This window comes from Amia ocellicauda, chromosome 4 (genome assembly GCF_036373705.1).
Source record: "Amia ocellicauda isolate fAmiCal2 chromosome 4, fAmiCal2.hap1, whole genome shotgun sequence".
Lineage (NCBI taxonomy): Eukaryota > Metazoa > Chordata > Actinopteri > Amiiformes > Amiidae > Amia > Amia ocellicauda.
Genome location: NC_089853.1, coordinates 15,048,532 through 15,075,625, shown reverse-complemented (window position 1 = coordinate 15,075,625; position 27,094 = coordinate 15,048,532). Strand labels below are relative to the sequence as shown.

Below are 27,094 nucleotides of genomic sequence, written 5' to 3'. Positions count from 1 at the left end.
AACAAAAACTATTTCCATATGCAAAGCACGTACTACATTAATGGATAATTACAGACTAGGCCAAAAATACAGTCAACCTTTTGTATGGAGTCTCCCTCAGAAGTTACTTTTAACAACAGAGCTAATGACAGTGCCAAGCGATTCTATCTGCTACACCTGTAATAGCTGTGCATTTCAAAGGGAACCAGAGGAGGGAGGGAAAGGGATTAAAGTCTGCAGATGGGAATTATTAAAATAACTCAGACCGATTAGACATCCAAAATAACAGACTTATGTGCAAGTCTCTGTGCTCATTTAAGCAGATTATTTTATTTGTCTCATTTTTTAAACAAACATCCAGGTGGTTTAAATGATATGTCCTTGTGTTCAGGTTAAAAGTCAATGCCTCATGACAAAAGTATGTTTCTAATTACCCAAGATGGCATGCAGCTACCTATTTTTAATCAACCGCATGCATGCTATATAGTCTGTTGTTTGTTTCTGTAAAAACTGAATTACATAAAAAGTAATAGGACAAATCACTGAAATATTCAATTGGATGGCTTCAGAGGTCATGTGTCATGTAACAGGTAGGCTGGATCAAATCAAAACTTCCATCTGCTTGTGAACTGCAAATGAAAACATGTACCCTATAGTTTTGTTATTTAGAATTAGGAGACAGTAGCCTCCGATTTTCATGGGTCAGTCTAAGTTTTAATTTGGTCTTGGCCTTTTATGAAGGGCACCACGACTACTGAGTAAATATTGTGATATGACAGACAACAATGAACTGCAAACATTGACTGATTGACTGATACAGCAAGCGGCAGCTGCACCAGCCAGATTTGGGTTTCCCCTTTACTTTCCCCTTTAAGCAAACCCTCAAGTTTAAGGGTGTTGCACCAAGTACCTCAACCAATTCAAGTCAATACGCTGGATAAGGGGAAAAGGTACTGTATTCAATATTCAATACTTAAAAGTGTTTTATGCAACTGGGAGCAATGCATCTTTGCCGCCGCCCAGGAGTTGAACTAGTATGTGGCATTGCATTAGCACCACAAAGACTGCATCTGCGTAATGACTGCGCATAAAATGGGGAGGCCGGAGGGAGTGTGTGGCAGAGGGGGGGCGTGGGGGTGAAAAGAAGAGGGAGGTGGGAACGGAGGGTGTGGGTCACATGTGATTAGTAACAGATTAGAGTGAGTGTGCCACCCAAAAGTTGCCATTTTCTTTCAAGTCTGAAGTCTGAAGGAAAGGGGGTGTAATGTTATTCCCCCCCCACAACGCTTTGATCATCCAACATTTACCCTGCACTGTCTTTCTACCACCCACATGATTCAGTCAGGGCCTTATGTGAGCCCCCTGTGATATGTTTGGTTTGCAACCACAAGCCAGCTGCCAGTGTGGTCCTCGTGACTCAAAGGGTGACAGCCGCCAAAAAATGTCGCAAAATATATCCACGGGCCAGACAGATTAAAATGCAATGTTTCTTAAACTCTAGTAATGCCTCAACTCTACACACTTGGGATCTTTCCATCTATGACTGGAGATGAAAGCCAATTGAAAGCATCTCATTATTTTCATGTACATGGTCCTTCCTATGAGATTCCCCGACACTGTGCAGGGCAGAGAGGTTACGGGATTATGTTCTTTCTATAACCAATGCAAGTTCACATCAATCCACTTGGAAGGGAGCTAAAAAAGACAGTTGAACAAGTTTTCTGCTCACCACGCAGTATTTTCTGGCCTAAGATCTGTAAAACTTTTATTAATATATAAAATGTTGGCATTGTTTTCTTCCACAGTATACAGTTTGATTAATATTAAAATAAAAATAAAAACTGCATATACAACACTGAGGAATACTGTACTTTGGGTGATGGGTTGAGAGGTGTGAGAATTGTTACTTTCTAAGTTTTATTTTGTCCCAATTAGGGCCTTACTTTCAAGCTGCAGAAAAGTCTGGACAAACCAACCACTTCTTAGTAAATACAGTGGCTCTAAATGTTTTAAATTAACCTAAAACATATTGACATAAAAATCAAACCTGTTCAACAAGACTTTGCTCCGACAAGTGATGATAGATTCAAAGCTCTTCATGTAACAAAATTGATTTCATACAGTGCAGAAGATGCAGGAACACTCCCAGGAAGTAGGAAGGTACTGAATATATCAATATATATATATATATATATATATATATATATATATATATATATATATATATATATATATATATCAATATCTAGATTGCTACAAAGTACCTCTGCAAAAACCTCATCTAAAATTATCATTTCAGATTTTTAGATTTAGTGTGTGTGTGTGTGCACGTGTGTGCGCGTGTGTGTCCCTTTGAAAATAAACCCCCAGCTGAGCTACAGGAAATGAGTCTTCAGCATAATTTGAACTGTACACTTGTCCCCTGCGCTTAGAACCTGGGTGGCTGGGTGCTGAAAAGCATTATGGACCACCCCCCCAAAGATAGAATTGCACATGCATTCTCTATAGGGCCCCTTCAAAGCCAGCCATTGTTTATCCAAAACTGGGACACTTGCCCCTCTCATCTCTCTCCACTAAAGCCCAATGCACCACAAGCCTGGTCTGTCTGTGAAGCACATAAAAGACAAATGCTCACGTTTGATGTCAGCCTGGCTTTGCCTACAGTACCTACTGTCTTAACCATCTTATAAGAACACAATCAAGCGCTTCCCATAAGCTTTACTGTATTTATGCTTTGAAAAGATGAAAGGGTCCCCCTCCCAAAGGGTCCCTTTTTTTCTCGTCAGACAGGTCAAAATAGAAGGTCAAGTCCTGTTAAAGCTTTCATCAACGTATTATAGGGTGAAAGGATTACAGTCACAGGGAAATGCATTTCAAATCAAGCTACTTGAAAAATTGTTCTCTTCTCCTTTCTTGGCCCACAGTGGTGGTAAGACATAGGGTTGGCCATGCACCAGCTCCGGAGCCTGGAGTCAGCTCCAGGGTCAGAGCGGAGCTGGACAGTTTTTGTCAGTTGTGCTCCGGAGCCGGAGCGGAGCCGGAGCTGGCATTGCTGGAGCCCGGAGCTGAGGTCATGGAGCTCCTCCACTCTCCCCCTTCCATTAAATTCTCCCATATATTAAGAACAGTTTTCTTGAATTAACAAAAAATATATGACTTCACAGGTATTGTTGTGTGTTGGGGGTTATAAAATAAAATCACTTCACTCCAGCTATTAGTACATAATACATTTATTGTATTATTAATTGTAATTATATGACACCTTCATTTTTTCACTCCGTTCAAGAAGTGATTCTATAATCATAGTGTACATCTCTAGTGAACCACTTGCAAAACAAGGAAAGTCCATTTTAACTCTTAAGTTTTAAGTATCTCGAAAATATTTTATTTCAACAGGGAGCTCTGACAATGGGAGATGTTCCTCTAAGGAAAGAAAACAAAGGGAACCCGCTAGTAGGAAAGTCCTGAAATGTTTGTACCTCAATGCCAGGAGTATAAGGAACAAGATGTTGGACTTAGAAGCCACAGTGCTGGCATGTGACTATGATGTTGTAGGTGTGACGGAAACATGGCTAACAGTAAACGATGGGGATGAATACAAGTTAGAAGGATACACACAGTTTAGGAGAGACAGGCAAAATCGAAGAGGTGGGGTAGCATTATATGTCAGAAATGACATTGAGGCAGAAGAACTAAAATTAAATCCCAGTAACGGAACAGAATCTTTGTGGGTGAAAACCACCCAACTCAGATATTCAGCAATATGTTGCATTGTACAGTGTAATCAGGACTGCATGTAGCAAGAATGTGGCTGTTATAATGGGGGATTTCAATTTCCCAAACATAGACTGGGAAAGCCTGGTTGGGACTACAGAGGCAGAAATAGAGATGGTTGACTAAAGGGACTAGTAGAATTAAAAACAAACAAATCACCTGGGCCAGATGGTATATTTCCAACAGTACTTAAATACCCGTGGCCAGGGTCGAGGAACTGCTGGACGGCTTCTGCAGGGCGACGGGGGCCGCTGTCAACAAGGCCAAGAGCGAGGTCTACCTCTCCAGGGCATGCCCTGTCGGCCGGGGCCCGCCGACCGTGTTCCCTGTGAAGCCGTTTATCAAGGTTCTGGGGATCACGATCGACGGGACCAACACGGGCACCCGGAGCTGGGAGGAGGCCATATCTAAGGTCCAAAAGAAGATCCACGGCTGGAGCACAAGGACCTTGACGATGGCTGGTAAGGTGCTGGTCATAAAGGCCATCCTCTTCCCGATACTCCTCTACGTAGGAATGATCTTCCCCCCAGACAAGGTCATCGCAAAACTAGTGACCCGAATTATATTTCGGTTTGTCTGGGGGAGCAAAATGGAGAGGCTGAAAAGAGTGCAGATGGTGAAGGGTACCCTGGATGGAGGCAGGGGGGTCCCGGACGTTGTGCGGCTGATAAAGGCGCAGGGGCTGGCCTACGTGGTCAAGAACATCCAGGCTGCTGGCAAGAAAGTGAGTTTTATGAACCGCTTTTATTTTGCCAGCAGCCCGAGACCATTCGGCCTCTGCGCCATGGATAACACCAGGCCGCACTCGTGGGATCCCCCGCCGTTCTACAGGGCGCTCCGAGAGTTTGCGCTCGAAGTAGGCCTCCATAAAGTCATGCTGGCCTCCTGGGATTATAAGACCATCTGTAGCCAGATGAGATCTACCCAGGAGACCAGCCGGATAGAAGATTTCCCTCCCGAAACCTGCCGGTTTATCTGGGCTAACGCTACACACGTTTGCCTCACGAATACACAGAAAGATGTCTCCTGGATGGCTGTGAGTCGGTGTCTCCCCACCCGAGTGTTCATGCACAGAAGGGGCATAGCTCCTTATGACACCTGCCCCTATAAGGGTTGCCTGGGGAAGGAGACGGAGGCTCATATCTTTAGGGATTGCCCCTCCGCCTGCAGGGTCTGGCTCCTGTTTTTCCCGTTCCTCCGCAGGTTTGCCGTTCCTGTGCGGACGACCGCCCAGCGGATCCTTTATGGCCCTGCCAAAGGAATAACATCTCCCTCCCTGAGGTGCTGGTGGCGTGTCGTCTGCGCAGTGAAGCAGGCCCTGTGGGAGGGACGGAACATCTGCCTTTTTAATAAGCAGGAGCTGGACCCGATTGTCACTGCGTGGAGGGGCATGGTACTCATTCGTGAGTATGTCAATCTGGAGGTCCATCAGAGGGGCAAGGAGGAAGCCTACAAGATCTGGCACATAAAAGATCTGGGGGAGCTTAGGATCCCTTGATGGGACCCACCTCCGGGGACGACCATCTCCCCCTGCTGGAGCCCGAGCCAAGATCTTTTAATTCTTTTATGAAAGATTATATTTTAAAATGAATTTTAAAAACTAATTTTAATTGTTTTTAAAGATTTAGTTGTTTTTAAAAACACTAGTTTGATTGGTTTTTTGGGTTGTTTTTGTTATATTTCTTTGTCAAATGCATTGGCCGTTTGGTTTTAATTTTAAATGAATTGGACTGTTTTGGTTTGTTTTTTATTTTTCTTGTTTTATTTTATTTTTTTGATTTGTCCGATTCATTTTCAGTTATTTTCAATGTATTTGACATTTTTTGTTGGTTAGCAGGTTTGCTTTTAGCACATTTGTTTTTCCTTTTATGCACATGTTCAGTTATTTTGAATTTAATCACTTTGAGATTTTAAATTTTTTTAAGTGATTTTAGTAATTGATTTAAGAAAAAAAAAAATTAAATCATAAGTATTAAAAATTTGAATTTTTTAATATTTGTAAATGTAAAATACTATTACCTAATAAACAGTACTTAAAGAAATGAGGGAAATTATTTATAGGCCACTAACTCAAATATTCCAAATGACACTTAGAACAGGGGATGTGCCAACTGACTGGAAGACAGCAAATGTCAAACCAATCCACAAGAAAGGGGACAAAACTGAGCCAGGAAATTACAGACCAATCAGTCTAACCTGCATCACTTGTAAAATGTTGGAAAAAAATATTATACAGAAAATAGTGCAACATCTTAATGAAAACCATATTCTTGGAGATAGTCAACATGGGTTTAGATGAGGCAGATCATGTCTTACTAATTTATTAGAACTTTTTAAACATGCAACTGCAGCTGTAGATCATGTGAAAGCATATGATATGATATACATAGATTTTCAGAAAGCTTTTGATAAGGTTCCACACCAAAGATTGATCCTCAAATTGGAAGCTGTAGTTATTCAGTAGATAATGTCAGTAGATGGATTATGAACTGGTTGATGTATAGGAAACAGAGGGTGTCGATTAGAGGAGTCGCTTCTAACTGGAGTGAGGTTGTTAGTGGAGTTCCACAGGGATCAGTACTAGGTCTTTTGCTTTTTCTAATCTATATTAATGATCTGGACTCTGGGATAGTTAGCAAACTTGTCAAATTTGCAGATGATACTAAAATAGGTGGCTCAGCAGATACAATCTCGGCAGCACAGGCTATTCAAAGGGACTTAGATAATATTCAGTTGTGAGCTGACACCTGGCAGATTCAATGTGGACAAGTGCAAGGTATTACACACAGGTAACAAAAATGTCCACTATAATTACACTATGGGAGGAATAGAACTAGATGAAGTAACGCATGAGAGAGACCTAGGAGTCTACGTGGACTCCTCACTTTCTCCATCCAAACAATGTGGGGAAGCAATAAAAAAGGCAAACAGAATGTTAGGGTATATTGTCAAAAGTGTAGAATTTAAAACAAGGGCAGTAATGTTCAGACTGTACAATGCGCTAGTTAGAGCTCATCTGGATACTGTGTACAGTTCTGGGCACCACACTTCAAGAAAGATATTGCTGCTCTAGAGGCAGTTCAGAGGAGAGCAACCAGACTTATTCCAGGTCTGAAGGGAATGTCCTACTGAGAGACTGAGGGAACTGAACCTTTTCACCCTGGAACAGAGGAGACTACGTGGGGACTTGATCCAAGTCTTCAAAATCATGAAAGGCATTGACCACATCAAACCAGAGTAGCTTTTCCAGATCAGCATGGACACACGCACCCAGGGACAAAAATGGAAATTGGGCATTCAAAACGGAAAACAGGAGACACTTCTTCACACAGAGAGTTGTCACTATCTGGAACAAACTCCGCAGCAATGTGGTAGATGCTGAAAATTTGGGAACATTTAAAAATAGACTGGATAGGATCCTTGGATCACTTAGTTATTAATGGACACCAAACGAGCATGATGGTTAAAAAGGCCTCCTCTCGTTTGTAAACTTTCTTATGATCTTCTTATGTTCTTAACCAAATTCTTCATCTGCCTAAATTAACCAAATTTTATATTTATAGCCATCTTTTATCTGAAATGTCCTGATACGAAAATACCGGACCCCTGGATTTTGACGACAACAGGGGGTTGAGGGCAGATTTTACACTGATAATATTTTTAACGACATATCCAATAGATTACAGTACTTAAAATAACCGGAAATCTTCCAAAAATACTGAACAGAGGGTCAGAGGGTACATACAATACATGGCCATAAGTATGTGGATACTTGCTCGTCGAACATCTCATTCCAAAATCATGGACATTAATATGGAGTTAGTCCCCCCTTTGATGGAATAACAACCTCCACACTTCTGGGACAGCTTTCCACTAGATGTTGGAACATTGTTGAAGGGATCTGCTTCCATTCAGCCACACAAGCAGTCGCAGTTCCAATTCATCCCAAAGGTGGGATGGGGTTAAGATCAGGGCTCTGTGCTGGCCAGTCAAGTTATTCCACACAGATCTTGACAACCCATTTCTGAATGGACCTTGCTTTGTGCACGTGGGCATTGTCATGCTGAAACAGGAAAGGGCCTTGCCCAAACTGTTGCGACAAATGTGGAAGTGCAAAATCATCCAGAATGTCCTTGTATTCTGTAACACTAAGATTTCCCTTCAGCGGAACTAAGGGGCCTAGCCCGAACCATGAAAAATAGCCCTAGACCATTATTCCTCCTCCACCAAACTGTACAGTTGGCACTATGCATACAGACAGGCATCGTTCTCCTGGCATCCAATAAACCCAGATTCGGCCTTTGGTCTGCCAGATGGTGAAGTGTGATTCATCACTCTAAAGATCACTTTTCCACTGCTCCAGAGCCCAACAGCAGTGAGCTTTATGCTACTACAACCGATGCTTGGCATTGTGCATGGTGATCTTAGTCTTGTGTGGCTGCTCAGCCATGGAAACCAATTTCATGAAGATCCAGATGAACAGTTCTTGTGCTGAAGTTGCTTTCAGAGGCAGATTTGTACTCAGAAGTGATTGTTGCAACCAAGGACAGACGATGCACTACGTGCTTCAATACTCAACAGTCCCATTCTCTAAGCTTGTCTGGCCTTCCACTTCACGGCTGAGCTGTTAATGCTCCTAGACGTTTCCACTTTACAGTAACAATACTTACAGTTGACCGAGGCAGCTCTAGCAGTGCAGAAAGTTGATGAACTGACATTTTGGAAAGGTGGCATCCTATGACGGTACCAGCTCTTCAGTAAAGTCCATCCTATTGCCAATGTTTGTCTCTTGCAGACTTTCTTCCAGGATTTCTCTGTACTCTGCAGCATCTATTTTGCCCTCTATCTGTACAAGGTTTCCAGACGCTGATTCAGAGAAGCATCCCCATAGCATGATGCTGTCACCTCCATGCTTCACAGTAGGGATGGTGTACTCAGGATGATGTGCAATGTTAGTCTTGCGCCAAATGTAGCGCTTAGCTTTGAGGCCAAAAAGCTCTATTTTGGTCTCATCAGACCACAGAATCTTCCCCCACTTGTTCTCAGAGTCTCCCACATGCCTTCCAGCAGACTCTAGTTGAGATTTGATGCAAGTTTTTCTCTTTCCCATAAAGGCCACTTTTGTGAAGCACCCAGATTCACAGTTGTGCCATATTTTCTCAATTTCTTAATAATGGACTTTACTGTGCTCCAGGGGATATTCAATGCCTTTGAAATGTTCTAATATCCTACTCCTCATTAGTGCTTTTGAAAAGCCTTATTCCGGATTTGATTTGAATGTTCCTTCATCTTCATGATGTAGTTTTTGTTAGGAACTGTACTAACCAACTGTGGGACCTCCCAGAGACAGATGTTTTTAACCTGAAATCATGTGAAACTCCATCCAGGTGGACTCCATTCAACTAATTACACGACTTCTAAACACAACTGGTTTCACCACCGCTCAATTCAATTACTTTCTGTTTTGTATTTTTATTTGTAATTAATTAAGAACAATTTGCAGATTGTATTTTTCACTTTGACATTATGGACATTTTCTGTGTTGATCAGTGGCAAAAACTCCTGATTAAATCCATTCTGATTTAATGTTGTGGAAATGTGTCCACAATGAAATATGGAAAAGTCCAAGGGGGTTAATACTTCTGAGAGCCACTATATACACCTGTCAGCAATGGGTGTGGCTGAAAAAGCCATATCCACTAGTTAGAAAGGGTGTCCACATACTTTTGGCCATGTAGTGTAAAAATACCAGACAGTCCGGTAAAATACTGTCCGGATGGCAACCCTAATTACCACAGACATCTTTACAATTTTCTACTTTTTCATGTGTCAATGGTTACAGATATCTGTTATTAATATGTTGGTTTTGTTAAACAGTTATTCACATAAACGTACAAAAAAAAATGTTAAAAATAATGATCTCATCCTAGCTTGCACTGTTTCTTGTGGCTCCAGAGCTGAAGCTGGTTAAAAGCAGCGGAAGCCAGAGCAGCCCTGTAGAGCTGCACCGGAGCTGGAGCTGGGGCTGCTGGAGCCGGGCAGAGCTGGAGCAAGGGGTCTCCATCAGCTCCAGAGCCAGCCTGGAGCTGGAGCTGAACCTCTGGAGCCACTCCAGAGCCAGAGGCGGCAAACCCGGAGCATTGCCAACCCTAGTAAGAGATGCTTGTGTCTGCTTAGTGTCTTACCACCTTCCAATGCTTCCTAAAGACACATCTGGTTTAGATTACACCTGAAGACCATTCTCTTATATCTTAAGGTCATGCATTGTAATGTGTGGATATTGTTTCCTTCTAATTGTGTTGTGAATGCATAGTACATTGTATGTGTTTGAAAATCATGTAACCCTCTGAAATCTGGTTCAGTGTTTGTTTTCTGTTATTATGTTTATATATACCAACTGATTCATTACATTTGCAGCACCATTCGTATCTTGAAAAATGAACAGGATGCTGTGCCAAGGAAATATCCAAGAGGCATTGTTACAGCAGTATGTTGGTAAATTGGGGAGTAAGTTCGATCAAAAATGCATGAAAAAGGATTATGTATTTTGTAACCTGACACAGACACTGGCAAAAAAAATATTGATCCAGTTTGTTGTATCAATGTGATAAAGCACACTGGTTATCTGCCAACACAATTGTGCTAAGATATGTGGTAACTGTGGTTAGATGCATGCTGTTGATTGTAAATGAGTGTACGAGTGTCAGTGTGTAGTGGTATGTAGATACTGAAAATGTTTGTCTGGCATGAGAGGGATGTCTTAATTCACCTTGATTATAACTACAGAATGCCACATAATGTGTTCATTTCCTCTGTAATTGTGACAAATGGACACCAAACAAGCATGTTGGGTCGAATGGCCTCCTCTCGTTTGTAAACTCTCTTATGTTCTTAAATCACAATAACGTAAAGACAGATGGACAGGCCATCCCAGCTGTCAATCTCTCTCACGCAGGCAGTCCCTTTTCACACCTAGCCACAGACAACAGGACACGATAACAGGGGATCATTATCAGCCACTGACTGACACCTACATGGGGGAAAAACACTAGCCAAACAGGAAGGCACACTCTCCAGAGTGATAGATAAGCCCCGAATTGGTCATTCTAAAATGACACTACATTTTCCAGACACGAAATTAAGGTTGTGCACAAGCAAGTATTGGCTTTATCATAATCTGTGGCCCCATGTAGGATATAACACCCTTGAGAGTAACAACAGTGGCAGAGAAGTATTCTATGCCACAGCCCTCCTGAAATAATATACAGTGAACTATTAAAATCATAATGGCTATTTTTCCATACGGCAGTACGGAAACACTAATGGTGGGTACTAAATCTATCCAAACACACACACACACACACACACACACACACACACACTACGCCAACTCACCTTCTGGGTACATAAGTACTGTGGAAAAAAAGTGGTGGAAATGAAAGTGGAATGAAAATATCACAAATGAAAAAACAATACCATATACAATATTATATATATATATATATATATATATATATATATATATATATATATATATATATATATATATATATATATATATATATATATATATGATCCTTACCTGGATCAAATACTGGTTCAAACCCAAGATGTAAGATAAGCTTTCTAAGTCTATATTTAACATTTTTTTAGAGTGTTCACATCATTTTTGATTAACAATGCACCAGTGACCCCTGTAACCCTGTATACAGGATACCTATAAGGTCTGGGTAAGATTTATGCTTGACAAAATCCTTGCCAGTTACGTTCAATGATTACAGCAGAGAAATTAGAACATGGCAATCCATCTCTCACGGGATATCTGTATCAGATACCTTCATCTCACTGATCTGGGGATCAACAAGTCGGACTTTGAGCAGTGGTATTTCCAAATTGGCAGACATTAAAAAAGGGGGGGGATTGAAAACTATTTACACACACAAAAAACAACAAAAGCAGAAAGAACATTCTGGCAGGGAGCACAAAATCGAAACTGAACTCATGTAATTAGCCATACTGTGTAACCAAGCAGTGGAAGTCAAGTGTTTTGTATTTTGTTTTTGACTCAAGTGTCCCAGGGGTGGCTTTGATGTGCAGGGAGATGTGCCTGCCGCTCGCAGCACTCCAGAGAGGGCCTGCTGGCTCCTGGGCAAAGATCGCCAATCCAGCATGCAAAGAATCCTTTTGTTTGCTTCCCTGATCTTTGATGGCTTGCCAAGCACTTTCAGCTCTGAGAAAAAGCCTTGGATTCCTTGCAATTAAAATATTACCTTCTGGATGTGTTGTCTACATGCCTTTAGCCTTCTTTTAAATACATTTTATACATTTTTCCACTCCCGCCAAGCAAGGTTATGGTACTACACACATCCCATTTCAAAGTTTCTAATGAAGTGACTGAACATGCAAAGAACTGTGAACCTCAGTTCAAGACAAGACACATCAGCATTGACTTGAGTTACAAAAAATAATTCACCACAAACGCATCATTGTAACTTTCCTGATTGAGATTTCTAAAAGGCCATTACACAAAGTGGATAAAGTGTAGTTGACTTTAACAGCAACTTGCATTAGCCGATCTATGTTAGCAATTTCAGAAGTATCATTTTAAATTATAATATTAAAACATAAAAAAAACACAGGCAGTAAGAACTTACTTTGTACCAACTACAACGTTTCCTTGGATGAAACCAAGAAATCTACCATAGCCACACATGTCACATCTCAAAACGACAGGAAACCATTCACAGCTAGTGAATATGGTGTGTGTTGTACAAGGAGAACACCCAAAGCTGTTAGAATCAAATGGTTCTCTCTGCACTGATTGACTCCACAAATGCTAAAGATCAAATACATTTTGCACACGGTAGTTTTACAAGGCCTCATCCATTGTTCTCAAACTCTGGTGCCGAAGAACCCCAATTTACTAGGTTTGATATCAGTTAAAAAACCTTAAAGGGCACAAGTGGAATGTGTGATTGTTAAAACCCAGGTTGAGATGTGAAAGGTTTCCTGACTTACTGTGAGATATGGGTGACTGGAGTCAGAACACTTTCTCCTTCCAGGTCCAAATCATCTCCAAAGCTGTTTGTGCGTAGGATGGGTCTTGGCTGCTGAACCTCTAGAAAGCCTGTGTTTCTTTTCACTACAAAGTGGAAGTTTAGAAACAAGACATGAAATGAGACGCCATGACAAGTGCAGTGGCACTTGGCTCTAACTCCCTGCGTTTCCTCTTTGCAATTGAAGCAGTATCCAATCCACGTTTGTAATTTGATTAATAGTAATATTAGCATTGTCTGTCATTTATGTGTCATACAGGGCTCTATCCCAGTTAAGAAGATCAGAAACTTAAACGTTAGATATTGAGCATAACTGGTCAACTGAGGAAAAAAAAAATATTTAGCCCTCAATATGTACTGCAAATTAAAAAAATATATAAAAGTACACACAAAACACATGTCAAAATCCTCAGGACCCATGTTCAACTTCTTTTTCATCAGCTCACAGTCCATTTTCTCCCCATCCATCAACCCAGCTGAGATTACCTCATTCATTGCTTATACTTTATCTTTTGCAAGTTAGAACAAAATGGAAACTCACTTGTTGCATTTTGTTTTTTGAACTCTATAGGAAAGGAAAACTCATAGAAGCATGTTGAAATTGTCTCCCCCCCTGCCCCCCAAACCCTACGTGGTGACAGCACAGTTCAGTTCCATTGTGGGCTTTAAAAAACACAAACACCTAACAGTTAGAAAGGCAGGGAAGACAGAGAGCAGTTACCTGTCAAAGGGGAGCCGAACTGAAAGGAGGAGACGGAAGTCCAAGACTGCTGCCGGCCTGCAGCACCAGTGGAACACAAGACAGTTAAAGAAAGCAAGAAGGTCAACATCAGAGACACTATCAGAAAGGATAGCACATGTGATCAGGGCAATATCTACCCTTAGGAGAAAATCCAAGAAAGGAGAGGTAATAATCACGCAGGCCTTTAAAGCACAATGAGCGAAAATACATGCATATACATGCATATATATATATATATATATATATAGATATATATAGATATATATATATACATGCATATACATGCATATATATATATAGATATAGATATATATATAGATATATAGATATAGATATATATATATATATATATATATATATACACTCACCTAAAGGATTATTAGGAACACCATACTAATACTGTGTTTGACCCCCTTTCGCCTTCAGAACTGCCTTAATTCTACGTGGCATTGATTCAACAAGGTGCTGAAAGCATTCTTTAGAAATGTTGGCCCATATTGATAGGATAGCATCTTGCAGTTGATGGAGATTTGTGGGATGCACATCCAGGGCACGAAGCTCCCGTTCCACCACATCCCAAAGATGCTCTATTGGGTTGAGATCTGGTGACTGTAGGGGCCTGTTTAGTACAGTGAACTCATTGTCATGTTCAAGAAACCAATTTGAAATGATTCCACCTTTGTGACATGGTGCATTATCCTGCTGGAAGTAGCCATCAGAGGATGGGTACATGGTGGTCATAAAGGGATGGACATGGTCAGAAACAATGCTCAGGTAGGCCGTGGCATTTAAACGATGCCCAATTGGCACTAAGGGGCCTAAAGTGTGCCAAGAAAACATCCCCCACACCATTACACCACCACCACCAGCCTGCACAGTGGTAACAAGGCATGATGGATCCATGTTCTCATTCTGTTTACGCCAAATTCTGACTCTACCATCTGAATGTCTCAACAGAAATCGAGACTCATCAGACCAGGCAACATTTTTCCAGTCTTCAACTGTCCAATTTTGGTGAGCTTGTGCAAATTGTAGCCTCTTTTTCCTATTTGTAGTGGAGATGAGTGGTACCCGGTGGGGTCTTCTGCTGTTGTAGCCCATCCGCCTCAAGGTTGTACGTGTTGTGGCTTCACAAATGCTTTGCTGCATACCTCGGTTGTAACGAGTGGTTATTTCAGTCAAAGTTGCTCTTCTATCAGCTTGAATCAGTCGGCCCATTCTCCTCTGACCTCTAGCATCAACAAGGCATTTTCAACACATTTTCAAACAACGCATACTGGATGTTTTTCCCTTTTCACACCATTCTTTGTAAACCCTAGAAATGTTTGTGCATGAAAATCCCAGTAACTGAGCAGATTGTGAAATACTCAGACCGGCGCGTCTGGCACCAACAACCATGCCACGCTCAAAATTGCTTAAATCACCTTTCTTTCCCATTCAGACATTCAGTTTGGAGTTCAGGAGATTGTCTTGACCAGGACCACACCCCTAAATGCATTGAAGCAACTGCCATGTGATTGGTTGGTTAGATAATTGCATTAATGAGAAATTGAACAGGTGTTCCTAATAATCCTTTAGGTGAGTGTATATATATATAGATATAGATATATATATATATATATATATATATAGATATATATATATATATATATATATAAAGATATATATATATATAGATAGATAGATAGATAGACTGCAGAGACACCAAACATGCCTATATAGAGGGATAATCCACATGTTTAATTAGTCCTATTCATTATTTCTGGCTATTACTGGATACACAACAACACCGAAGTGGAATCAGTTTGCTGCTACACTGTTAGCCTAGTTGTTTCAGCTTTTCCAATTTATTTTACCCACTTATGCTAGGGTCACAGTACACGATTTTTACAAAACTGATTTTGAGCCACACCTTACCCCCAACCCGCTTTTTGAGAGAAAAACTGCATTGTTTTGAGTACATCAGGTACATTTAGCTGAAAGAAGGTACAGTTAGTACAAACAGGCAGATAAGAAGACTCCAAAGGAATACTCCAAATCATTTTTACCCTTTTAGGGTAAAAATCATCTTTAAAATATTCAAGGAAGTGTGTGTCTTTGTGTGTCCTTATGTGCACTGTGTGCCCCTGTTTGTGTGTTTTGTGGTATAATTGTCTTTCCAAAGATAGCTAATGTTTTGTTTATGTTGAATCAGTTGAACTAAAACTGAGCTTACCAATTGTTTTCAAAGCAGGCACCTCACCTGTTCACTTGCAATATAGGGGCCAGGTTCAGCATTGAGGGGAGAAATGCGAACAAAAGCAACAGGAGAAAGAAGCAAAAAGTCAGCCAATGAACCAAACAAAGATCCCCATTCCCAAGCAAGGCATTAAAAGTGTCTAAGCGATGCGAGCAGAGGTGTCAAGAGATTAACTGCATAACAATTTACACCACAAAGTATTGACCGTTGCATTACTGTCCAATCAATACTGTGCTGTCCTTGCAGATATAAACTGAGGTTTCTTAGTTGAGAAGATTTTCATTTGTGTCATCATTGTTTATGGTAAGTTGCCCTGGATAAGGGCATCTGCTAAGAAATAAATAATTGTTGTTTGCAGTGGAACACGTGAAATAATGTAATTTAAATAGGGTAGAAAAGGATTATTTGTCTGATTCTCTGAATGTACACCATTACTAATTTTTCCCTCCAGCATTTTTATCCTGACATTTTTTATGATCAGCTAATGCCAATTGTGAAACACAGTTTAGTTTCCAGCAAGGCACACCAAGTAACCTACAAGAAGATGTGACAAGAGATGCAGAGTGGAGCTGCCATATTGTTCATATTAGGCAAGTTAACACTGCAATATTTTATGCGGATCAAACGAATCGGTACATTTGATCAAAATCAGTGGTGTTGTGTTTACACTTCCATTTAAACTTTCAGCTGCCACAGGGGTCTTCTCATGCGCACTAGCATGCAAGTCCAAACTTAACTATAAGCATATATTAAATTAGTCTTTTAGAACAGAAAGCTATATCAAAAACTGTCATTTTATCTCATTAAGAATTATTTCTAACAAGTAAAACCAATGCATTTGCATATTGTTTTGCAACCGAAGCATTTTAAATAAAAATACAAATATGTTTTGCCAACATAAAATGACAAGTTACATTTCACTACCAAATCATTTTAAATACAAATACAATTATATACATATATTTGCTAACATAAAATAACAAGCCATTAAGTGTGAATTTTAACTGATGCAATGGATCTGGATCTGTACCATCTCCCTGAGAGATGCATTTCATCCAATCTCTGAGTGTTTACGCTGCCATTTCTGAGCAGGATCAAATGCTACTGATGAATTTGATCCGGATCAGAATTGGCAGTGTAAATGTGCCTATTGGCCACAGGTGCACTACTCCAGGAATACGGGGCCACAACCCAGTCTGGTATCTTAAAATGAACTGGTATACTTAAGCAAAAATTACATAATTAAGAGCTAAAGTGAGTTTTGTTTTTTGAACTCAATAGGAAAGGATAACTCATAGAAGCATGTTGAAATTGTCTTCCCCCTCCAAACCCTACTTGGTGACAGCACAGTTCAGTTTGCAGGATTTGATTTAAATCCTAATCAATACTTTGAGTATAAACACCATGGCAGTGATGAAATATCACTCACTCTCACACTTACCTGTGGGGCTGCTGAAGTCGTCAGGGCTGTTTGGCTCAGTTCTGCGCTCGTCGAACACCTGCTCATAGGTGATTCTGGGGATGGTGGGAGAGTTGAGACCATTGTCCTTGTCACTTTTAAACTTCCTCCTCACTTTTACCTGGTAAGAGGAACAGAAACCATGAGCACCCTCTCTTTACAGAGATCAAGTGCATCATCTCCAAAATCACAGAAAGAATTCAAGTTGAACACATTTCACCTATTGTCTTTCTTCAGGAAGTTAGGCTGTTCCATGTAACAAAATATTATCTCAATTTCCACCATTGACACAACATAATACAAATGCTTATTTCCAGGTTTGTAAGGCTACCCATTCTCATCACTAATAACTTTATATATATATATATATATATATATATATATATATTTCAAAGATATTTGCTTTGATTGATACTTTTTCAAAAGCATGGAAGTAAACACAAAATAAACTAGATTAAACTATCTTCTAAAACAGGGTTTTGCCTTCTTCGTATGCTCTCCATCTCAAAATCCAAAACTTTATGTGAGTATTACAATTATTTTAGCTTGCCCGAAATGCATGTTTTATTTTAATTGTCGGTCTGAAAGTCTGATCAATATTTGTCTTCTTTGGTACAGCTGATTGGCTACTACCAAGTTGCAGTAAAAGAAAACATTGATTTAACACACTACAAACACAAGCTCAGGGTCACCACCAGGCTAGTAATACATAAACATTTCTGTTGCATTGCATTGCCACTCAGAAATGATGTCTATGTACACAGAGCATAATGAAGAAAATCTGCCTGTCATTCCTACCATCTTCTTCGGTTTGGGACTGGACACAGATGAGTTGGTCACCACACGTTTCTTAACATACATTTTGAAAGTAGATGAATCGGGGTTCTCTGCAGCATAGCACCTCCAGGATGTCTGAGAAAATTAATTCAGTCTGTCATTTACAGGTTGCCATTATATTCTCTGTGTTCAAATCATACCTGACTTTTGTCCTTAAGACCAGGCTGCGAGCATTGAGCACACTACAATTGCTGCTAATTTTTATAGTTTCCTGGTTTTAATGTTGTGATTTGAACTGGTTGGCCAGTGCTCCCTCTAGAGGGTACCCAGGAAAGTTGCTATACTTAATAGAAGTTAGGATTGATTTGATTAATTGTTAGTAATGATTACTGATTGACTATTATTAAAAACTGTTCATTTTTAACTTGCTTTAATTGTATTGGAAATCGGACACATTGTGAGTGGGTCAAGAAGAAGTATGTCCAGGTCAATTGATTGGCGGGGGGGGAGGGACTTCCCTTTAGTTCATCAGTAAATCATACATAGACATATACACCACCGCAAACACAACCTGTATATGATGGGCTGTTTTTTTTCTCAGGTGTGTGTGCATATAAATACATAAAGCCCAGTGTAACCTGAACTTGAATCTCCTGCGTAGTAAAGCCATAATCCCATCAGAAGTTAATCTAAATTGTTATCTAGATATAATTCATTATAATTTATGTAATGTAATGTTCAGTGTTGTGCATATCTCTAAATAAGTATGTATATTCTTACACATCTATCTGCTACACATAACTGGGGGGGGGGACTGTGAATGGAGTATCCATCAAAAAATATCTAGTAAGCAAGAATGTACAAATGTAATTAGTAAATCTGATGACTAAGGTTTTGTTGATCATTTGAATATAGGCTCTTTGTAAAGAAGAGTGAAAAGCCATTCATGCATTAGTTTTCTAAGCCTATATACACAACAGGATAAAAAAAAGAGCACTTTCTCTTACCTTCATTTACCTTTAACATGTGAAAAGAAACCTATACCAAACAACAACATTCCCTCATGAGACCACCGATGTGGTTGCAGTAAAAACTATGACACTTAAGGGCATTCCGCATGTTATTTTCCAAGTAATGACACCGATACTGTATGAAATGTTTTTATGTTCAAACATCTTGTTCAGCATAGCAGTCATGTAGAACTTCAAACACTTCAACCTTGTCTATGATTTCTGATGTCCGATTTCAGAACATTTCAAGATCTGTACAAATAAAAAGAATCCTGTTCATCTCCAGTTTGCATATTTGTACACATTATTGAGAATTGCATAACAATAACAATATGCACCCTGAAGCTATCACTATAACTGAAGAATTGATATGATCGTGACACTTAGAGTGCCCAGGCTGTCACAAATGGCAGCTGAGAAAGTGAGATTGTATTAGCCATGGACACTGTACAGTTATGGACCACAGGAGCTAACCCCTCCTTGCTTGCTGCAGTCTGTATGGCACAAATGTTCAATCCAGGTCCTGGAGAGCCCCAATACACTTGATCTTATAGATCACCCTAAATCACCCACTTCTAAATTCTGGGAACAGATGCAAGTTATTAATCAATTAAGCAAGACAACCAAGGGGATTCTTCCCTCAGGAGGCTGCAGGTATTCAGATAACTGCTCCAATAGTTTCTGGAGGACTGAATTTACCAACCACCTGCTTCATTGATCAGAATGAAATACTTCCCAGGTGTTTATAAATTGGTGATACGAGGGTGACCTCTAAAACTTGCTGGATAGGGGCTCTCAAGATTGCTGTATGGTCTCTCACCTGGATGAGAGACGCAGCTGCTGGTATCTGCCTGTTGAAATGCTTTTGCCTCTGCTTCTGCTGGACTTTCAGAGCGAAACCCGAACCCAGAATTCCCTGTTGGGATTAGGGAAGAAAGGACATTAATGGCAAGACAGGACTTTTACTTAAATTGCAGAAATCTGCATGCATCATATTATACTTGATATATCAGATTGAGTGTGCATGTACATTAACTATAAAACAGGACTAGCTGTCATCCAAATCCATTACACGTAATCTGAGAAATACTGTTTCGGACTATTGACTTTTATAAAGCTTTTTAGGTCCTAAATCACAGAGGACCATGTAACCTAGTTCAGGAGTCGCTCATGTCAAAGAAACCCAAGAATGTAAAGATGTCTTAAAAGGTTTTCAGACTCAAAATCAAAGCACCCAGTCAGACTTACTGCTGGCAAGGCGAAGAAGGAAATGGCAAAGACAGAGAAACAGGAAGCGATGGTCTTTCCCACCCACGTCTGGGGCACCTTGTCACCATAGCCTATGGTGGTTACAGTAACCTGTGGGGAAACGGTTGGGAGATTCAGATTAGTTTCAATCTAATACATTCTATTCTTAATTGATTTCAATGCAGGTAGTCAAGGCTACTTGCTTTTTTCTTGCACTGCAGGCCCAGATTTCCAACCCATAACATAACACATGAATCAGAAGATCTGGTGTGGCTGTAAATGCTAGCTATGTAAATTAGCAGGTAACCTAGAAGATGCAAGACATGTCTGGTGTGTGATGACCCAGAATTCCCAGCTGACTGTTGCCCACCTGTTCCAGATTGTGCAAGGTGTGTCTGGGTCTTTACCTGGGAATGAATGATTTTAATTTTGTATTTTTGTATTGCCAAGACATACTTTGGGAAGAACCCAAGCTAACCCTACATTTCCAGAAAAGGCGGGATATTTATGGGCTCAAATTAGCGCCATAAGTATCGCATTCAAAAATATATATATTGTAAACAAAACAAAAAAACTTGAGAAAAAATTGATGTTCAGATCAAAAATAAAAAAAAAATCGAATGCAAAATTTATAATTTGTAATTGAAAAAATTGTATGGAAATGTATCAGGGACATAAAAAATGTATCGAAAGTCCCTGTCTTTGCTTGCGATGCTGCAATTTTTGCTTTCGCCACCAGTTTCTTTGCTTTCGATTTTTCTTTTTTCCGTTCACGAGTTTTAGTGCGGTTTTGGAGTGAGAGCAGGATTTACAGGGAGGCGTGGATCATGGGTCTCCATTGGTCCAGTAGGTTTGAGTGACGGTTCTTCCTGACCCAATCAGTGATCAGGTGGGCTGGTCTGACAGTCACTCTGCAACACATCTGACTTCAGCGCTGACTGACCCAGACTGAGTGGAGCAACTACATAGAATTTAATTATTAACAAAGCATGCTTTTAATAAAAGTTGTGGACAATCGCTTTCTATATATTACATGTGTTTATTTCATACAGCCTTTATTCGCATCTTTATCAATGGCGCCAGTAATTTTGTAGGTGACTGTGCATATATATATATATATAATGTGCATGTGTGTATGTATGTATGTATGTGTGCGTTTCTTACCTAAACATAAACTGGGACACCACATGCTCTTAATGAATACGATGCCCCTCCATTTGCTTCTTGCTAAATGACGTGATCTCCATCAGTCTGGCGCTGTGTTATCCGGGAAACTGAATTAAAGTGCTTTGCACGTTACATTAATATGAACATGATATTAAACATGTTACTCTGCACGTAGCAGGTGAGTCCTGTGTTGTGTTTCAGTGCTGTATGTTTGGGTTCAAATGGCGGTGGGATCCAGTGATTGTGCAGCTCTTGACTGCAGGTCTCTGCGCACACAGGGGGTTTAATGAGTCGCTGAATCGGCGCTGCTGTTGAAACCGCGACAGTCGAGTCCCATCCCACACAGAGATCACCAGACCAGCCCACCTGCTCACTGATTGGGTTAGGAAGAGCCGTCACTCAAACCTGCTGGACCAATGGAGACCCATGATCCACGCCTCCCTGTAAATCCCGCCCTCAAGACAAAACAGAACCAAAACTCGTAAACAAAAATAAATAAATCGAAAGCAAAGAAACTGGAGGTGAAAACAAAGATTGCAGCATCACAAGCAAACACAGGGACTGCAGGCGAGTTTTGCTCTTGATTTAACATTTTTTGCTTTCAAGATTTTTTTTTGCATTAGATACATTTTTTTTGTTTACAATTCTATACATTTTGCATTTGACTTTTTTATTTTTGATCTCAACATCAATTATTACTCAAGCTTTCTTTTTTGTTTGTTTACAATATTCTTTTTTTGAATGCAATATTTAAATAGATATTTAGGATCTGAGCAGAAAAGGTTTTGACAGTCAGACCAATCAAGAAATCCAAATCAAGTTCAAATGACTGGAAACAAGCTAAGAGTGGCTAAGGGGAAATCTCTGGAAATAATTGTTTTAACATTAAAGCTCATGAATGCTGAATGATTCAAATCTAGGTGCAACCCCCCCCCCCCCCATTTATGTTTATTTTTTACATCTCTATGGAGTACTTGAGCTAACACAAAGGCCAAACAGTGAGAGTGGGGGCTTGTGGGGGGTTGTCTTGACAGGAGTTTTCCTGAGGACAAAGGGCAGAGATTAGCAGTGATGAGTCAGACTTCCAGCCAGGGCTACAGTCTGCCAAGTCAGACTCTGGCTGGGTATAAACTCAATCCCCTTTCAAACGAAAGCGAACAATCGCAGTGCGCCGCGTCTCCTGGGTTTTTAAAAGACTCATGTGGCAGGTTCTTAAGCAGGGCTTCCGTCGCCATCTAAATTTACAACTGACAACACCAATAGAAGCTGCATGTCTGGCTTTGCAACAGAAATTGTGGAGTGGATAGCTGGCTTTTTGTTGTGGCTGTTTTGATTTTGAACAATTAAGATTAAATGAACTTTACTTTTTTTTTTTTTTTTCTCTCAAATAAGCCAAACAGCAAACAATTTCATATACGACTATTAATTTAATACAATCATCATGTTCACAAAGGGTTAATAAGTATGGCTACATCTCTCAGAATTATTAACAAAAAGTTGTTTAAAAAAGTTTGAAAGCAACAAATAGTGTGCACAGGGAACAAGGGTAACAATTGCTTTTTCTTCTGACTTTCTTTCATAGACTGGTAAATCTGAACAGCCAAGGAACCTATTCAACTCAAAGTTGGGTACCTGAAAATTAAATAAGGTACTCTTTTAAAAGAATGTTTCAATTGTTCAATTGATTAATTACATCTTACTGTGCTTTAATGACAATCATGAATAAAACTAAAATAAAAAAGAAAAGCACTGACACTGAGCTTGTTTGTTGTTGTTTTTATTCCTATAGCGTAATAATTAAGTCAACAAAATCCGAGAAAAAGCTCTTGAAAGTCTTTTTTGTTCCTTTAAGTTAAAAATGTTAGCTGTCTATGCTATAAAGGTACTACCGTACTATATCTCATAATTGATGTTGGAGTTGGTATTTTAAATCCATCTATTGTTGATGGGGATTTTCAAATTAAAATATAACCTGTCTTTGTATATTATTGCTTACATCAGAATGAGCTTACCTTACGGGATACCCTGGCAAACAGTGGAAAACCCAGATAATTTCCCCTGAAAACTGACATTCAGAATAACGATGTGCCTCTAATCTAATATCTAAACCTAATTGCAGAATAAATTGTTTGTCCATTTTGTCCATGTTGACTCAGGAATTTGAGGGCAATCAGCTCACTATCTTGTGTCCTCTTATGCACTGATCCTGACCACGATCAGTACATAATTTGAGCTCTTTATATTAACATCAATATCCATTATCAGAACAGAAAATTAGGATTGTTTGTATTGGATGTTGCCAGACAGACAAAACCAAGATAAGTGACTTTGATAACATCCAAGAACGAGCATTTTACTTTATTCAAATTCCTAACCCTTGTTTTCTGTTTGAAGCGCAACCTGTTGAACATGAACAGACTGTGCATTAAAAAGAAAATAATCTCTACTGAAAAGTAATGTAACAAATGAGACACAGGCAATTTGAGGCTGATCGTTTAACAAAATGGAAGAATTCATAAATAAAGAACTATGAGAGCGCAAAACAAACCAACCCGTAGCAAAAAAAAAAATCTCAATTAGTCTCAGCTTTCTCAGTCTTGTGTTTTGTTTATGTTGTTACAGAGACCAGCTATGGTAAACCACACCATTTCACCACTAAGCTCTATGCATCTCCCATTTGGCATGCTAAAATGGCTACCCTTATACAGAACTTGATGCTGGACTTTGATCCCACAGATGTAGCCTTTTAACAAATCCCAAATTTGAATAGCATTTCTGAAATATTCTATCCAAATACACATGCACTTTAATTTACACCTCTCACTGATATGGCTCTGATAGGAATACTACCTTCACCAACTGTGCCTCAGATTAGGTGCATCTGTAAAGGAATATGAAACCTTTATGTCCCTAAATCCCCCCACATTTGGGAAGACGCTCCAGGGATCAGATTTGTTTATTTATATTTTCGGGTTTAGCAGGAAAAAGGAAAACACACACCCCTAGTTTAAACACAGCATGATAAGGTGATAGTGCAGGAAATATGATCCTCTCAGCAGAGAATACTCAATCAAGATAAAGGTCTTATTATAATGGAAGGCGTACTGTCAGTTATATAAAACAAAACTCTGAAAATGGGGAATTTGTTTTGCAATGTCAGCCAACCGTCTCTGAAAAAAACCGTCTCGTCGTCATCTAAATTTACTCCTAAAATATGAAAGCGAGAGACTTTTTCAGCCTCTGGTATTGTGTGTTTTTTTTTTTTTATTGATATATGATAAATCAAACTGAAAATTATTTTCTGAGGCTAATTATATTTGTAATATATATGCAAGATCAATTCAAAACACTCTCTCTCTCATTAAAATAACATACACTGTGTACGTATGTTTATATTGGGATGCCAGATTCAGTATTTATTGCCTTAACATGCCTCTTGTGCCTCTGGTGCCAGCTCTTTAAAGAACATTTTCAAAACAAACATATTAATTGCAAGATTGACTTCAATGAGCCTTCCCTTAAACACCAGCAAATTATGCAGACTGGAAAAGCAAGTGGGGTAATTGGCTCGTTTGTTGTTCAAACAGGTTCAATGCTCCCAAATCACAATTCAGACAGGGCCCTTTTTAACACAAACACACAATCAATCCCGTCAGTGTTCTCACTGTTCACTCTCCCATTTTATTCACTGCTTAGTTTCACAGGAGCCGTGTCTCCAGAATGATATGGCCATTTTCCAAAACAAGTGGAGTGTAGCACATTCTTAAATTCCTCCTTATGGTGAGAGGCATACAAAAATACACCATGTGCTGGTTTGACAGGAACTCATCCAAGAAATGGACATGGGGTTCAAAGAGGTAAATTGCAGCATCCAAAGTAGACAGAGATGATAACATTAGACACTAAAACTGTGCTATCATGTATAGAATGATAATCTTTGCAATGGAATAAACAAATACTTCAGTGAAGTGACACTGAGCACAGGATGCCTGTGTATATAACCGTTATATTTTAGTTTAGTGGTGTTTAAGAGACTTCCTTTTTTTTTTTTTTTTTTTTCTTCTACTTACTGGTCTATTCAGATCTGTTCCCAGGGAGACTTACCCTTGACTGATTGACTGGAATATGAATATAAGAAATATGGTCCTTGACTTGCTTATCTATCAGTTAATTGGCAATCTGGGCCAGAAACCAAAATATATATTAAGCCCAGCAGTCTTGTTCTTTTTCTCTTACCACTCCCCACCACAGGGCATCTGCGTAGCTACCAAACTCTGTGCCTCCGCTGGCATCCACCGCATCCTTCTCAGCCAGGTACACGAAATACGAGGAGAAAATCAAGCCCAGGAAGCCAATGTACAATGTCGTGATCAACTCCTGCAAAATATAGAACATAGATCTTAATTACTATAGGTCTCAGAGCCGCCATTTTGTCACAAAAAAGAAGAGTTACGATCACAATGGCATTATACATCTTTCAAGAGTTACTGGATAAGTAATATGGCCAGAATTTATTTTCCACTGTTCACATCATGATGGATGCATTCATTATTTTTAATGGGTTTGGTTATTTGTTTTGTGTCTTTTCAGAAAGTGTCTCTTCAAGTTTGGCCCTGGCCTTCCACATAACCAAATCAGAAGTTTGCGATTTGCTCTTTATGGTACTGTTATTAGAAAGACAGTGTGGTGATAAGTATTTAAGGACATTTCAAGTTTCTAGCATTCTAGTATAGGAATTCAATGCCAGAACTTAGATAGTCACTGGATAATTATCTATAGCTATCTGGGACTTCGAAGGACAGGAATGCCAAGTTGAGGTAAGCCCGGAGGAGACATATAGATGCTGGGGATTTGTTGGATACTCAGACAGTATGTGACCTTTTGGAGTGCTGAAACAAAGGTAACAATCCTGTAACTTAATCTGCATTCAAAACAACAGTGCAGACCAAACAAACATAGCCTCTGAAGAAAATGTCTTTCTTGTGATAGAACAAGTGTTCATTATGAGTGCTAATGCCAGAGACAGGTGACCAAGAAGTCAAAGTTGGTTTATTTTGTCTCGTGGACTTAACAGAAGTAAAAGCCTGTTGTTATGAAATTAGGACTAACTACAGGCCCGACTGTTCTGACCGAAACTTCTAAGTGGCCAATTTACACCCACATAGATAAATAGTGGTGTTCCCTTTATGATCCCACAGACATTCTGCTACTTACATTTAATGTAAGTGACCTCCTTCTATGGTATTTTCTAGATGAGCCTAATAGTATGACATGGCAAATCTCCCTTTGCCACTTGCCACTGTACTGTGCTTCATGGCCTGTGTGTGTGGCTGGGTGGTTTCTCATTTTACATATCAGCTATTGGGTTTGATATCATACAATGATCATGCCATTTGAACCTCCAGAGACTCATGAAGCAGTGAAACAGATTCATAGCCATACAGGGAATTTGGTCTTAAAATAACTTATTTCTGGCATTACAAGCACCCTTAAATGTCATTATATACATACTAATACTATGGGCAAGGATTGCTGCAAGTGATTTTCCGTTAAGTTTCTCTCTGAACTGAAAAATATCAATTGAAAACGGTTCCCCTCGAACACTGAGGTTCAGTGGTCTGCGGTGCGCCTGCTATTCAAAAA

At 39.7% G+C, this 27,094-nt stretch overlaps 1 protein-coding gene across 3 annotated transcripts in view; it reads right to left on the bottom strand.

Moving 5' to 3' along the window:
* Nucleotides 1-27,094, bottom strand: part of kcnq1.1 (potassium voltage-gated channel, KQT-like subfamily, member 1.1) — a 343,893-nt gene that overhangs the window by 250,724 nt on the left and 66,075 nt on the right. For 2 of the 3 annotated variants that reach the window (XM_066701065.1, XM_066701067.1), the window contains exons 7-14: nt 25,688-25,828; nt 20,285-20,395; nt 19,857-19,952; nt 18,048-18,161; nt 17,232-17,370; nt 15,767-15,793; nt 13,531-13,587; nt 12,772-12,895 (exon numbers count right to left, since the gene is read on the bottom strand). In XM_066701065.1, the coding sequence (XP_066557162.1) occupies nt 12,772-12,895; nt 13,531-13,587; nt 15,767-15,793; nt 17,232-17,370; nt 18,048-18,161; nt 19,857-19,952; nt 20,285-20,395; nt 25,688-25,828 (809 nt within the window). The remainder of the gene's footprint in view (nt 1-12,771; nt 12,896-13,530; nt 13,588-15,766; nt 15,794-17,231; nt 17,371-18,047; nt 18,162-19,856; nt 19,953-20,284; nt 20,396-25,687; nt 25,829-27,094) is intronic. The other variant, XM_066701066.1, reaches the window with a different exon arrangement.